The sequence below is a fragment of the Camellia sinensis genome, chromosome 10 (genome assembly GCF_055761805.1).
Source record: "Camellia sinensis isolate YWXY chromosome 10, ASM5576180v1, whole genome shotgun sequence".
Lineage (NCBI taxonomy): Eukaryota > Viridiplantae > Streptophyta > Magnoliopsida > Ericales > Theaceae > Camellia > Camellia sinensis.
The window spans coordinates 165,224,644-165,237,574 of record NC_138970.1 but is presented as its reverse complement, the minus strand read 5'-3'; the positions used below and the strand labels follow the sequence as shown (position 1 = coordinate 165,237,574).

At 30.8% G+C, this 12,931-nt stretch overlaps 1 protein-coding gene across 2 annotated transcripts; it reads left to right on the top strand.

Annotated features, from left to right (window-relative positions):
* The first annotated feature begins 7,220 nt into the window (after positions 1 to 7,220).
* Positions 7,221 to 12,642, top strand: LOC114295469 (nucleobase-ascorbate transporter 6). 2 transcript variants are annotated; one of them, XM_028239701.2, is made up of 15 exons: positions 7,221 to 7,353; positions 7,829 to 7,995; positions 8,585 to 8,682; positions 8,804 to 8,980; positions 9,069 to 9,169; positions 9,347 to 9,422; positions 9,545 to 9,604; positions 9,715 to 9,899; positions 10,072 to 10,168; positions 10,634 to 10,720; positions 11,037 to 11,095; positions 11,201 to 11,292; positions 11,371 to 11,448; positions 11,560 to 11,720; positions 12,255 to 12,642. In XM_028239701.2, the coding sequence occupies exons 2-15, from the start codon at positions 7,872 to 7,874 to the stop codon at positions 12,468 to 12,470; spliced, it is 1,611 nt and encodes a 536-aa protein (XP_028095502.1). In that variant the 5' UTR covers positions 7,221 to 7,353; positions 7,829 to 7,871; the 3' UTR covers positions 12,471 to 12,642. The 2 variants fall into 2 exon arrangements, with proteins under 2 accessions (XP_028095502.1, XP_028095503.1); XM_028239702.2 differs by lacking the exon at positions 7,221 to 7,353 and adding an exon at positions 7,534 to 7,660.
* The last annotated feature ends 289 nt before the right edge of the window (positions 12,643 to 12,931 follow it).

The window sequence follows — 12,931 nt, the reverse complement described above, 5'->3', positions numbered from 1 at the left end:
GTTGAAGAGTAAAAACCTTTAATCTCATGTTCTGTTTTTTTTTTTCCCCCCTCAGTTAGTGAAACAATTATTTATAATATTACTGCAAAATTGATAATATTTTTAATTTTAAAACTTGAAAAAAATTGATAATATTTTCAATTTTATTAAATAAGACTTATTGGTTCAAAAAATTTTAGATAGGACCTAAACTACCATAACATTTGTAAATAAAACTTTTAAGTGATTAACTTTTTATGAACTAATGTAATAACAATACTTGTTAACACACATAAAATAATGGTATTATAAAAATTATTTATACAATTATTTAAACATTTATCCATTATTACCTTTAGGGTGTGTTTGATTGGACGGACTGGAAAATGGGGGATTAGAATCTATCGGACTTGAGTCTTGGGACTGTGAATCCCCCGAACTATTTGGTCGGATTGAATATGTATCCTGTGTTTGTTTTTTCAAGGGATTAGATGTCTGGATAGGACTATTTTCAGTGAATCCAACGTTTGGTTGGACGGACTGGATAGGATAAATGAACAAAAGACTATTTTACCCTTTTTCAATTGTTTACTAAGTAATAGCAATATTAAGCCTCTGTTTGGCAAGATGGTTTTGAGGCTTTTTTGGCTATTTTAGCCACAAAAAACAAAATAGGCTATTTTAGCCATAACAAACAAAACATCACATCCAACCCATAATCATTACATTCTTCTCTCACAAAAAAAGCCAAAAAAGCCAAAAAGCCCTTCCCAAACCAAGCTTTTTAGCCCAGGCTAAAATAGCCAAAAAAGCCAAAAAGCCAAAAAGCCAACCCACTTCCCAAACGGAGGCTAAACATATCTTTAATATTTTAATTATTTTTAGCTAGATTAAATAAAAATTTATTTTATTTTATCTTTTACACAATTAAATAAATTTATTTTTTTTAAAATTAAATAAATAAATAAATAAAAAGGGTAAAATTTGATTACTGTGTAACCGTTACTGTGTAACCGTTACTAAAGGGTAAAATTTGATTACTGTGTAAGCATTACTGTGTTAAAATTTTTTACACCATTATATTTTTTTAAAATTTTACACAATGATTTATTAAATAAATTTGTTTTAATAAAATACAGAGGACATTAGTTTTTTTTATATTATTTAATAAATCATTAAAATTTCATTTAATACTGTATAACCTGTATAAAAAATTTATTTTATTTTTTTAATTAAAATTTTAAATAAATTTTAAATAAAACACCTATTAAAATTTAAATAATAAAATTAAATAAATTATAAACAAAATTTTAAAATAAAACATCAATAAAATATCTATAAAAAATTATTTTAAAAAATTAAATAAATAAAACATCAAGAAAAAGTTAAATAAAATTATTTTATTTTTAAATTGAGACATTTAAATTTTATTGAATTTTAGTAAATATAATACATAATTAAATAGTAGATGGTCAAAATGGTCATTTTAACATCTAATCCCAACAGTGGATAGTCCCCCACATTCTGTCCCACCCCCCAGGACACAATAGTCCCCCATATGGGGGATAAGGAGTCCGGCCGGACTCCATGTCCGGCGGACTAAAAAAAAATCAAACGGCGGATAAGGAGTACTATTTGGATTGTAATCCAAATAGTGGATAGTCCCCCCCTCCAATCCCACGAATCAACACGCCCTTAAGGCTTCGTTTGGGTAGAGGGGTTGGATTGGGTTTGGAGTTATTTTAGTAAAAAAAATAAAAAACAAAATAGGATTTTTAGTTCAATAAAACAAAATATCACATCCAACCCATAATCATTACATTATTTCTCTGACAAAAAGTAAAAAAAAGTCAAAAAACTCTTCCCAAACGAAATTTTTTAGCCCAAATTAAAATAATTAAAAATTTAAAAAGTCAAAAAGCCAACCTAATTCCCAAACAAAGGCTTAAAAACTGTTTAACAAAATCAATTTAGGGTTTATTTGGAAAGTGGGTTGATTTTTTCACTATTTTAGTCTGGAGTTAAAAAGTCTTGTTTGGAAAAGATTTTTTAACTTTTTTAACTTTTTATAAGAGAAAGAATGTAATAATTATTAGTTGAATATGATGTTTTAACTCATTTTATCTTTTTTGATTAAAATAACTCCAAACCCACCCAACCCATTCTCCCCAAACGAAGCGTTACTAGTATGAACCCATTATCTAGCATTTAATTACATGTCCTCATTGTGGTAGTAGCAACTCAAAGAATTTAATTTTGAGTCTTTACAGCTCATTTTCATATGCATGTATATATATATATATATATATACATGTAAATTTACAGTTCAGTCCCCAAATGTTCTCAACTAATCATGTAAATGGACTGAAAAGCAAATACAGAACTTGGGTTTGTGTACACGTTTGGCATTTCTGCAAAAGAAAAGTACTAATCAGTCAAAAGCTCTGCAATCATACACAAAAACCTGCACAATATAATTTCTCATATAATTAACTCTGAAATTTTACAACTGAATTGTCTTCCAAGAAAGCAAAGGACAAACTTTTTTTTCTTTTCTTTTTCTTTTCCACTCTCTTTAATTTAATTTTAATAATCACTGTAAAAATCTCAGTCAGTATATAAGGATATGCTACAAATAGCATTGAATTTTTCCTCTGTTTCCAGTGATTACTTGGACATGGGGATGAAAATGACATTTCCTAAGCTAAAAACTTACCACATGTAAATAGATCATGCTAGAGATTAAAATGCAACAAGATTAGACACAAAATTAATTACATAATCAACCACCAAATTAATAACATTTATGTTTATACGTACCATGATGATATTAGTCTACTCAGATTACTCGTACTTATATTTTATATGGTTGGTTCTCTATCTATTGACATACTAATGAAAATGTCACGTTCTAAATTAACATTTCCGGTATGTATACATAAGTCGTGTTATTGTTTAGTTATGGATCATTGTGGCAAGGATTTAATAAATTGTTAAATTAAAATTTAATTACACCTTGTTATGGTATTTTATTAGGTTCCAAAATGACGTCAGTTATAACTTTGATTATGATTAAAGTGCTATTCAATTTTGTTTCAAAACAATATTAGTTATAATCCAATCAAATGCGATTATTATCAATTGCACCTTTTACTAGTTTTAGATTTTTTGCCTTTTCCTTTCGGCTTTCATAAAACACGAGCGTTGAGGTTTTCATTAACAAATAGATGTCTATCTAGTATTTTTTTTTGTATGTTAGCCACCTAAAAGGCTTGTTATAAATAAACTAGTAATAAGGAATTGAGTAACTATTAAAACCGTTATTCATGTTTTTGAGCTCTAAGTAAATTATTTATTTTTTAAAAGTTAATGACTAAAAGTAGAAGTGCCTATGCTATGTATAGTAAATAACTTTAATCATGACCAAAGTGATATTTAATTTTGTCTAAAAACAATTTTAGTTACGATTATATCCAACTTGACGTGACTGTTATTAGTTACACTTTTTATTAGTTTTGGAATTTTAATCCGCGTTCAAGGTAAACAATGAAGAAAGTTTATTGTGGAACGTAAGCATTGATATTTTCATTGACATACAAAGAGGATCCTCTAGTGGTTTTTGGTGTGCTGCCAAGTAAAATGCTTGCTTGCAGTATAAATGGATTAGTAATGAGATAAGAAGGAGCTATTAAAACCGTTTTCCCATTTTTGAACTGTAAGAGCATCTTCAACGGTTGAATAAAATTTTTATCAAATTTGAGTAAAAAAAAGTCAATTTTCTCATTCTGATACCAACAGCTCCAAACGTTCACTGTAGCGTGCATCAAACAGAGAGGATCGTCCGGGAGGTTGATCGGTAAGAGCAAATTTTCAATTTTTGCCTTCATTTCTGTTGCTTGAAAAAATACTAAGGCAGTCAACCAGATGGTCAACCCCGTAATGTAAAATTTTCACAATAACGGCTATGCATAGTGAATTGGTGAAAGGAGCAAGTCATCCTCAGTTTGGTGAAACGTCTGATGTTTTCTCAATTTGATACTATTTTGGTGCAACCGTTGGAGCACAAAAAGTAACTTTTTTTCATCAAATTTGAATTTGATGTTGGATTTAGTGAACGATTGGAGATGGCCTAAGTCGTTAAAGTGGAGGTTACATACGCTATGTTTTTTTTAAGGCGTGTATAGTAAAATTTTCATGCATCTCTGCATAAAGATTTGTAAATTATTATAGTTACATTAAAAATAAAAAAACACATGAATTTTAATAATGACATATGAAGCAACTATTAATTAGTATGTTTGGTTTGAGTTTTCTAGATTGAGTTCTTTGTTTTTCGTGTTTTTTTTTTTGTTTTTAATGAATATTTTTTAAGTTTTAATCATATTTTTTTTATTTTTTTAGATGCACCTTACTTAGATGTACTTAAAAAGTAAAAAATTTGTGAAAAAATATTTCAAGAAATTAACAAATACATAAAAATATGAAAAATATACTAATTTTTGTTTTTATTGAATTTTTAAAAGATTTTTTCACAAAAATTATATTTTTTATGTGTATTTATGTTAAATGTGTCTTAAAATTAAAAAAATTGCTGAAAATATTAAAAAAATTCAGTAAAAACAAAAAAATACAAAAAATAAAAAAATAGAATTTTTTGAAAATTGTTTTCAAAACAATGAAACCAAAATTATTTTTCTCGTTTTTGAGCTGTAAGTCGTTAAAGTAGAGGTGCATATGCTCTCCTTTTTTTTTTTTGTTCATGTATATAAAGTAAAACTTTTTACATATCCACGCAGATATATTTGTATATTTTTATAATTACAATTAAAAAAATCACGTATAAAATTCAAGGAAATTCAATTACATGAAATATTACCTTCGAATACAACCAGACCGCGACACAACGAAAAAATAATGCAACATTTGAAATATACAATGAAAGAATCAGTATTGTGCCAATATCGCGACACTCATATTATACTTTTTTTTTCATATTGTGTTTAGACGATAATTTATTTTAGTGATTTGTGAATCGGACAAAAAATAAAAATAAAAATGACAATAATAAAAATAAAAATTTTATAACTTTTACTTTCTTATTTTCTTTTAAGAAAAATTTTCAGTATACAATGCACATCGTATGAAATTCTATATAAAATTACATAAATTAAATATAAATTTATATAAACACTTTAAGTTTTCATAAATTTATGTTAATTTATATATTTTTATAAAATTATTTATACATAAATTTATAAAAATTTACGTAATATTATGTAAAATTACATACGGGGGTGCAATATTGTGCATAGGAGTAAAGAAATGAGTAAGGGTAAGAATTCCAAATAATTTACTAAATATTTTACCAAGCATCTCACATGTGGGTGTGGGAGTGGGTCCCACACCCATGTGAAAGATTTGATAAAAAATTTGAAATTCATAACATTTTAATACTACAAATCTTAAATATTCTACTAAATATCTCACATAAATATAAAATCTAGGACAAATTACACTAACAATCCCTATAGTTTGAGACTCGTGTCACTTTGATCCCTGACTTTTCAATTGTGACACATTTGACCCAGAATTTTGAATCTTGTTCCAAATAAGAACAATTGAAGATACCATTATTTAATTTCAAGGGCAAAATCGTCAATTTAATAAAATATGATCTAATTTGACAAAAATAAATATCAAAAAAATATTTTTAATTTTTTTAAAATTATTTTTATCCACCAATGATAAAATTATGTAAAATTGATAAAAATTAATAAAAATTACATGATTAATTTTTAAAAATTAATTTTTCATGATCATCATCCAAACACATAATAAAAATTAATTTGATTAAAAAAAATAAATGTCTAAAAGATTTATCAATTTTACATAATTTTATTTTTAGTGGGTAGAAATAATTTTTAAAAATTCAAAAATATTTGTTTGACATTTATTTTTATCCAATTAGTTTATATTTTATAAAATTGACAATTTTACCCTTGAAAAATCTAATGATATCTTCAATTGTCCTTATTTAGAACAAGATTCAAAATTCAAGGTCAAATGTGTCACAATTAAAAAGTCAGAAACTACAGTGACACAAATCCCAAATTATAGGAACTATTAATATAATTCATCCTAAAATTTATATTACATATGTCTCACGCCTGTATAAAATATTTAAATCCTTAGCATTACTCTCTCATAAAGGGATTGGAAAAGGTGACAGTGCTTTAGGTCAGGTTTGGCATCTTCAAAATAATTTAAAAATTCAAAAAGTTATAAAAAAAATTAAAAAATTATCACTATTCACCAAAAAAAATAATAAAAAATTAATTTTACACAAAAAATAATAAAACTCGTCTCATGTCCCATAGGTGAAGCTAATTTTTTTGAAAAATTGTACAGCCATATTGCACAAAAAACATGCTGCTATTCGGCCCGTGGGGGGTCATCACGGATCCCGTTTTGATAATCTGAACCGTGTAGAACTCGTCGAGTACTATATGCCTATAAAAAATTACGTTGATCAGATATCGCTAACTATATGATCAAATCAATTTTGTATAAAAAAATGGATGGTGTTATAGTTAACAGTTGAAAAAAACTAATCCGATCAGATAGCTATCGATATCCGATCAATGTAATTTTTTATAAGTATATAATACTCAACAAGTTCTGCACATTGACGGTTTCGATTAACAAAAAGGGACTCGTGGTGGGCCCCCAGGGGCCGAACTTCACAATCCAATGCAATGCCCGCAAATGAGACAACCATTTCTTATGTGAAATGCCTATGCGCAAGACGGTTGGCCTTACTGTTACTCTCCCTGCCTTCTCTTATACATTAATTTATATAATTTTTTAATATATATATTTTTTATAAAAATTCAAAAAATTAATCTAAACAATCATATTTTTTTCTTAATTTTTTAATTTAAAAAGACAAAAAATATACTTAGGCCTCGTTTGGCAAATGACTTTTTTAGTCAAAAAGTCAAAAAGTTACTAAAAAAATAAAAAAGCCAACAACTCATACAAAAAAGTCAAAGATTCTATTTTCTCTCTACTTTTTACATATCTTTTCGTAAAAATTCAAAAAATTATCCTAAATATACCAACTTTTTTTTACATAATATTTTAACGAAAAAATTAAAAAATTACTAAAAACTTATATTCCCAAACGAGGCCTTATTTTAAAAAATCTCAAACAATCTCTAAACTTTATTACCTTGAGAGAAGAAAAAGCTGTAGAGGGAGTAGACCCAAAACAAAACCGACCCAAAAATTTAATTTCATTCAACAATATATAAGTAAAAGAGATTCCCTTTCCAAAGGCCATCGATAGGCACAGATTACAGAGACTCCAGAGAGGTCGTATTTTGGTTTCTTTCTTACCTTTTTGCTTCGTATTTTGCTTTTTCTCTTTATTTCTTTCTTTCCTGTTTTTTCTTTTCTTTTCTTTTCTTTTCTTTTCACACTCACACACTCGCTTTCATGCCTCTTCTTAAGTTTCTTCAAGTGGGTTTTGGGTTTTAACTCATTTCCCACCTCATGGCCTCTCTCTTTCATTGCTTTTTCTAGTCAAGTTTTACTAAACCTTTTGGTTCTCTATTGTTTTTAAGTCCATATATATATATATATATATATGGTAGATATGTTTTGACTAGGATTTACTCAGGTGGGTATGTTTGGGTGGTGAGAATTGTTTTTGGGGAGTGAGATTTCTGGGTTTTAGTGATAAGTTTATTTTTTTTATTTAATACTTAATTTATTTGGGAGATTTGGGATTTGGGTTTTGTGTGGAGATTTGGGTATTGTAACTAGTACTATTTTATTTGAGATTCAGGAGTGAGAAAGTAAGGAGAAGCAGGGGAGGACAGAGAAGAGTGATGGCAGGAGGTGGAGGAGGAGGAGGGGCTGCGCCGCCGCCAAAGCAGGATGAGTTGCAGCCACATCCGGTAAAAGATCAGCTTCCCAACATTTCTTACTGCATTACCAGTCCTCCTCCTTGGCGTGAGTTTCTCACATTCTGCTCTTTTCTCTTCTCTCTCTCTCCCTCTATTTTCACATATATGCGTATATGTATGTCTATGTAGAATTGTAGATACACACACACGCATATATCTACACATCCCTTTTTTGAAAACACTGCTTTATATATCAATGTATGAATATAATTTGAATTGATCCACAAAACCCTTAGTTTTGGCTCCTGTTCATTTCCCTGTTTTATTGACATATGCATGTATATATATATATATTACATATCTACAGAACTTTATCCAAACTATTTATCTTTATTTCTCTTCATGTAGAAAATTCATCTTGTCTTGGTTATATATAGAACCCTGTTCATTACATTCAACATATTTTTGATTTCCTTGAATTTTCTTTCTTAGACCTGGATTGTCTTTCATCAACAAATTTAGAGTAATGCACAGATGATTTTTGAAGGTGGGTCGCACACACGTGGATCCCACATATACGACCCGCCATTTATTTCACGTCTGTGTTTCATTCCATAATTTTTTTTTTATGTTCATAGCGCAATTGATAAATTTGATATGGTTGTCCTAAACTGTGGTTTTGTTTCTAAATGCAGCTGAGGCTGTACTACTTGGGTTCCAGCACTACCTTGTGATGCTAGGCACAACAGTTCTGATTCCCTCCACTCTTGTTTCCCAGATGGGAGGAGGAAATGTAAGACTTTTGACAATGTGAATAACAATTTTGCAAGCAATACTCGATACTTATAATGGGTTTCTGTTCAAACACGTAGCTCTTCGTCAATCTAATTGGTAATCGATTGTTGTCGTTTCAGCATGAAAAAGCAAAGATGATTCAGACACTGCTGTTTGTGGCTGGTTTGAACACATTGACTCAGACATTGTTTGGAACCCGATTACCTGCTGTGATTGGAGGGTCTTACACCTTTGTGCCCACAACACTTTCAATTGTCATGGCTGGTCGATACAATGACATTTTAAATCCCGTGGAGGTTGCTTGATGAACCTCACCAACTTCCAACGACTGCATATCTATTTTATTTATGTAAATTTGATCTCTTTTCTGTGATGCTTTTGCAGAAATTTGAGAAGATAATGCGAGGTATCCAGGGGGCCCTTATTGTTGCCTCCACTCTCCAGATTGTCATCGGCTTTAGTGGCCTTTGGCGCAACATTGCAAGGTTGGTTGAAAACTTGCTAATAAAACAATTCTAGTGATTTGCTTGATTATTACAACTTGATAGATGAACTGAACCAAAAAACAGTGAAAATCTACTTATGAAGTCTATTGTCATCATGGTTTCTTGTAATATTTTTGTAATTTTGTCTGTTAATTTATATTTTTTAAATGCTTTTAGGTTCTTGAGTCCACTATCTGCTGTTCCTTTGGTTGCTCTGACTGGCTTTGGGCTCTATGAGTTTGGATTTCCTCTGGTATGTATTTATGTGGTTCGTTTTCAATGAAGCAAGTTTTGTGCATAGAAATTACTGTAACATTTTCTTCATTAGTGTGTGCTTGTCATGGTTGGTTATTGATTTTTGCATTTAATGTGTAGGTCTCTAAATGTGTGGAAATTGGACTGCCCCAGCTTATCTTTCTAGTGATTTTTTCACAGGTGATTGCCTTAATTTTAATTTGTTGTTTTGTAAATCATCAGCAAGCTTTAAATGATTGTTGATATTTTAACTCAACTCAAACACTCTTGTCTCGTTGTTTTTTGTACAGTATGTACCTCATTTATTGGGCGCAAAGAGTCATATCTTTGTTCGCTTTTCCGTTATATTCTCTGTTGTCATTGTGTGGATCTATGCATACCTACTTACTGTGGGCGGTGCATATAAGAACAGACCATCAAAGACTCAGATAAGCTGCCGAACAGATCGTTCTGGACTTATAGGTGCTGCTCCATGGTAAGCCAAATTGTTGTCTTTAACCCATTATGATGTATTATGTAGTCACAAGTTCTGGTACACATGTTAATTTAAAAATTCCAGGTTAAATGGGAAAAAAAGGATGGGAGGACATGGTGACGGGTCTTTTTTGGTTCATAACTCTTACATTTGTAGTGCATGTTGGTTGTAGGATAAGAGTCCCGTATCCATTTCAATGGGGAGCTCCAACGTTTGATGCTGGTGAAGCGTTTGCTATGATGGCTACTTCGTTTGTTGCTCTTGTAGAGGTTTGTTGACTCGTACTCTTGTGCTTATGAACTAAAGCCCGAACGCATTATTGAATGTTTGGATTGTTTCTCCTAACTTCGTCTTCTTGTGTCCTTTTCTATTGCCGTTTTCATTCTTTATTCCATCTACTTCTCCATTTTGTCCATCAGAGAGAAGAGTTAAGCCCAATTATGTGCATGAGATCTTTTATCAAAGGTCTTTTGGGCTTGTGAAGCAGGAACATTGCTGTGATGTCTTTGTCATGTATACGCCGGCATGTTTTTCTTATTTTATTGCTATCTCTGTTCATCTCCTTCTCAGTTTAAAAAAGGAAAAACAAAATTCGTTCTTAGGCATTCTATAAATAGATTAGATTTCGTTGTTTAGATACTTTTTCTGTAGTAAAATTCTCATATGGGGTGATTGATTTCAACGATGTGTGATCATGAAGTTACCTTTTCTTACATAATTTCAATTGTTCACAGTCTACTGGTGCCTTCATCGCCGTGGCAAGGTATTCTAGTGCAACTCCTTTGCCACCATCCATTCTTAGCCGTGGGGTCGGTTGGCAGGTAATGATGGCCTAATGATTGCTTGTGCTCCATTTTTTCCTTATTAAGACAACGTTATTTACTTAAAGGGGAAAGAGTTAAAGAAAAAGGTTTATAACCTAAAAGTTGACTCAACACAACAAACCTTTGTCCCAATCAGTTGGGGAAAAAGTTTATTACCTGATATTGAAGCATTAAAAGCAGATTCTTATTCAATTTGTCAAATTTTCACACCAATAAGATGTTACCTTTTTTTAATAACAACAATAGGTAATTGTTAACCTTCTTTAGGTTCTAATTTACTTTGTTTTCGTGTTTTCACTTTTCTTGGTCTAAGGGAGTGGGCATATTGTTCTCTGGACTATTTGGAACCGGGAATGGATCATCAGTCTCCGTGTAAGACTCTTTGCAGAAAACCCCCACACTTAGAAAATCGCTTCTGTCAATTAAGTAGCAAATTTCCTTTTCCTTCTCTGAGACCGTTGCATGTTTTCTTGACAGTGAAAATGCTGGTTTACTTGCATTGACACGTGTTGGCAGCCGAAGAGTCGTGCAGATATCTGCTGGATTCATGATATTCTTTTCCATACTCGGTAACATATTTACTTTCTAGGCACTGGCTGATGCGTAAAATTTGAGTTATATTTGTTAAACATATATGGCTTTCTCAGGGAAATTTGGAGCCATTTTCGCTTCAATTCCAGCGCCAATTGTTGCAGCTTTGTACTGTATTTTCTTTGCTTACATAGGTTTGTATTACGAGACCCTTTTTATTTTTATTTTCATTTTTTACTTTTTTTAAATTATTAATCTATTCAAAGTACTATAGTTTTTCATTCTTTAAAATTATGCTTGGACAGGCGCTGGAGGTCTCAGTTTCCTTCAGTTCTGCAATTTAAACAGCTTCAGAACAAAGTTCATAGTGGGATTCTCATTTTACTTGGGCTTGTCAATACCGCAGTATTTCAACGAGTACACCGCAAGCCACAGTTACGGACCTGTCCACACTAGGGCAAGATGGGTATTTCCCCTAAACCTATATTTCTACTTAGGGCTTCAAATAAACTGAGCTGTTCATGAGCAACTTTGGCATGACTCATTTAAAACTTATTTGAGGTTAGTTTGTTTACTAAATGGTTTTTAACCTCGTTTAGTAATCGAGCCATATGGCTTGTGAGCACAAAGAATATGAATTAATATTTATTTTTAATAATATATCAAATATATGTTTACTAATTTATTTTATTTTTCTATTTGTGTTTGGTGTTTGTGTAAATTTACATATTTGATTCATGAAATTTGTTATAATATAAGCATTGTTTTATATTTTACTCATAATTCTCTCTTTTTTTAATTTAAGTTTAATTTTTCATTATGAGCTTGGCTCATATATGTAATTGAGTTGACTAAGCTGAGCTCAAGTTTCTCAAATGCTTGACGAGCCGAGCTAGAGCTTGAGTAATTCTTAGCAAACCAAGCTTGAATCGGCTTGTTTGCAGCCTACCTACCTTCAATGATGCTACTTCCTTGATATCATGCCTTGTTATTTTGACAGTTCAATGATATGATTAACGTGCCTTTTTCATCGGAGCCGTTTGTTGCTGGCTTGTTGGCACTATTCCTAGACATCACGTTGCATCGGACAGAGAACACAAGGAAGGACAGGGGCATGCACTGGTGGGACAGGTTCCGGTCGTTCAAAACTGACACAAGGAGTGAAGAATTCTATTCACTGCCCTTCAATCTCAACAAGTTCTTCCCATCAGTGTAGTTTTTTCTGGGCTGGAGAGATCAAATTTTATAGGTAATATTATGATATCAGTGTAATTTTCCCCAAAAATAGCTCATTGTGGGTGTTGCAACTTTCTATTTACTTTACCTTTTTTGCCCTTTGAGACACCAACTAAGCAGTATACATGAATATGTTGGTTTTCACAGCACAACACTCCTTTGAGTTGTTTTCTTCTTTTTGCCCCTCTATTGTTGAACTATTAAAATTTAGCATGTCATATCTTTTAGCATAGTAATTAAATCTTACAAAAAAAGAAAGGGAAAAAAAAAAAAAAACCCTTGTGCTTTGAGTGTGTTTGTGTGTGTTTGTGTGTGTGCAGCTTTGTTCATGGCTCTATAATATTATATAAAAAATATGCACTGCATCAATGCATGGCCCTAGAACAAAGCTTTAAAAAGTTAAAGCAACATTGCCTTATGAAAAGGAGTTGAGATTCATTC

Excerpts from the sequence above, each read along its gene's own strand:
- LOC114295469 (XM_028239701.2), top strand. The coding sequence starts at position 7,872 with ATGGCAGGAGGTGGAGGAGGAGGAGGGGCTGCGCCGCCGCCAAAGCAG. Across the intron at positions 9,170-9,346 it reads CTTTGGCGCAACATTGCAAG|GTTCTTGAGTCCACTATCTG; the intron begins GTTGGTTGAAAA and ends AAATGCTTTTAG. Across the intron at positions 11,293-11,370 it reads GATATTCTTTTCCATACTCG|GGAAATTTGGAGCCATTTTC; the intron begins GTAACATATTTA and ends TGGCTTTCTCAG.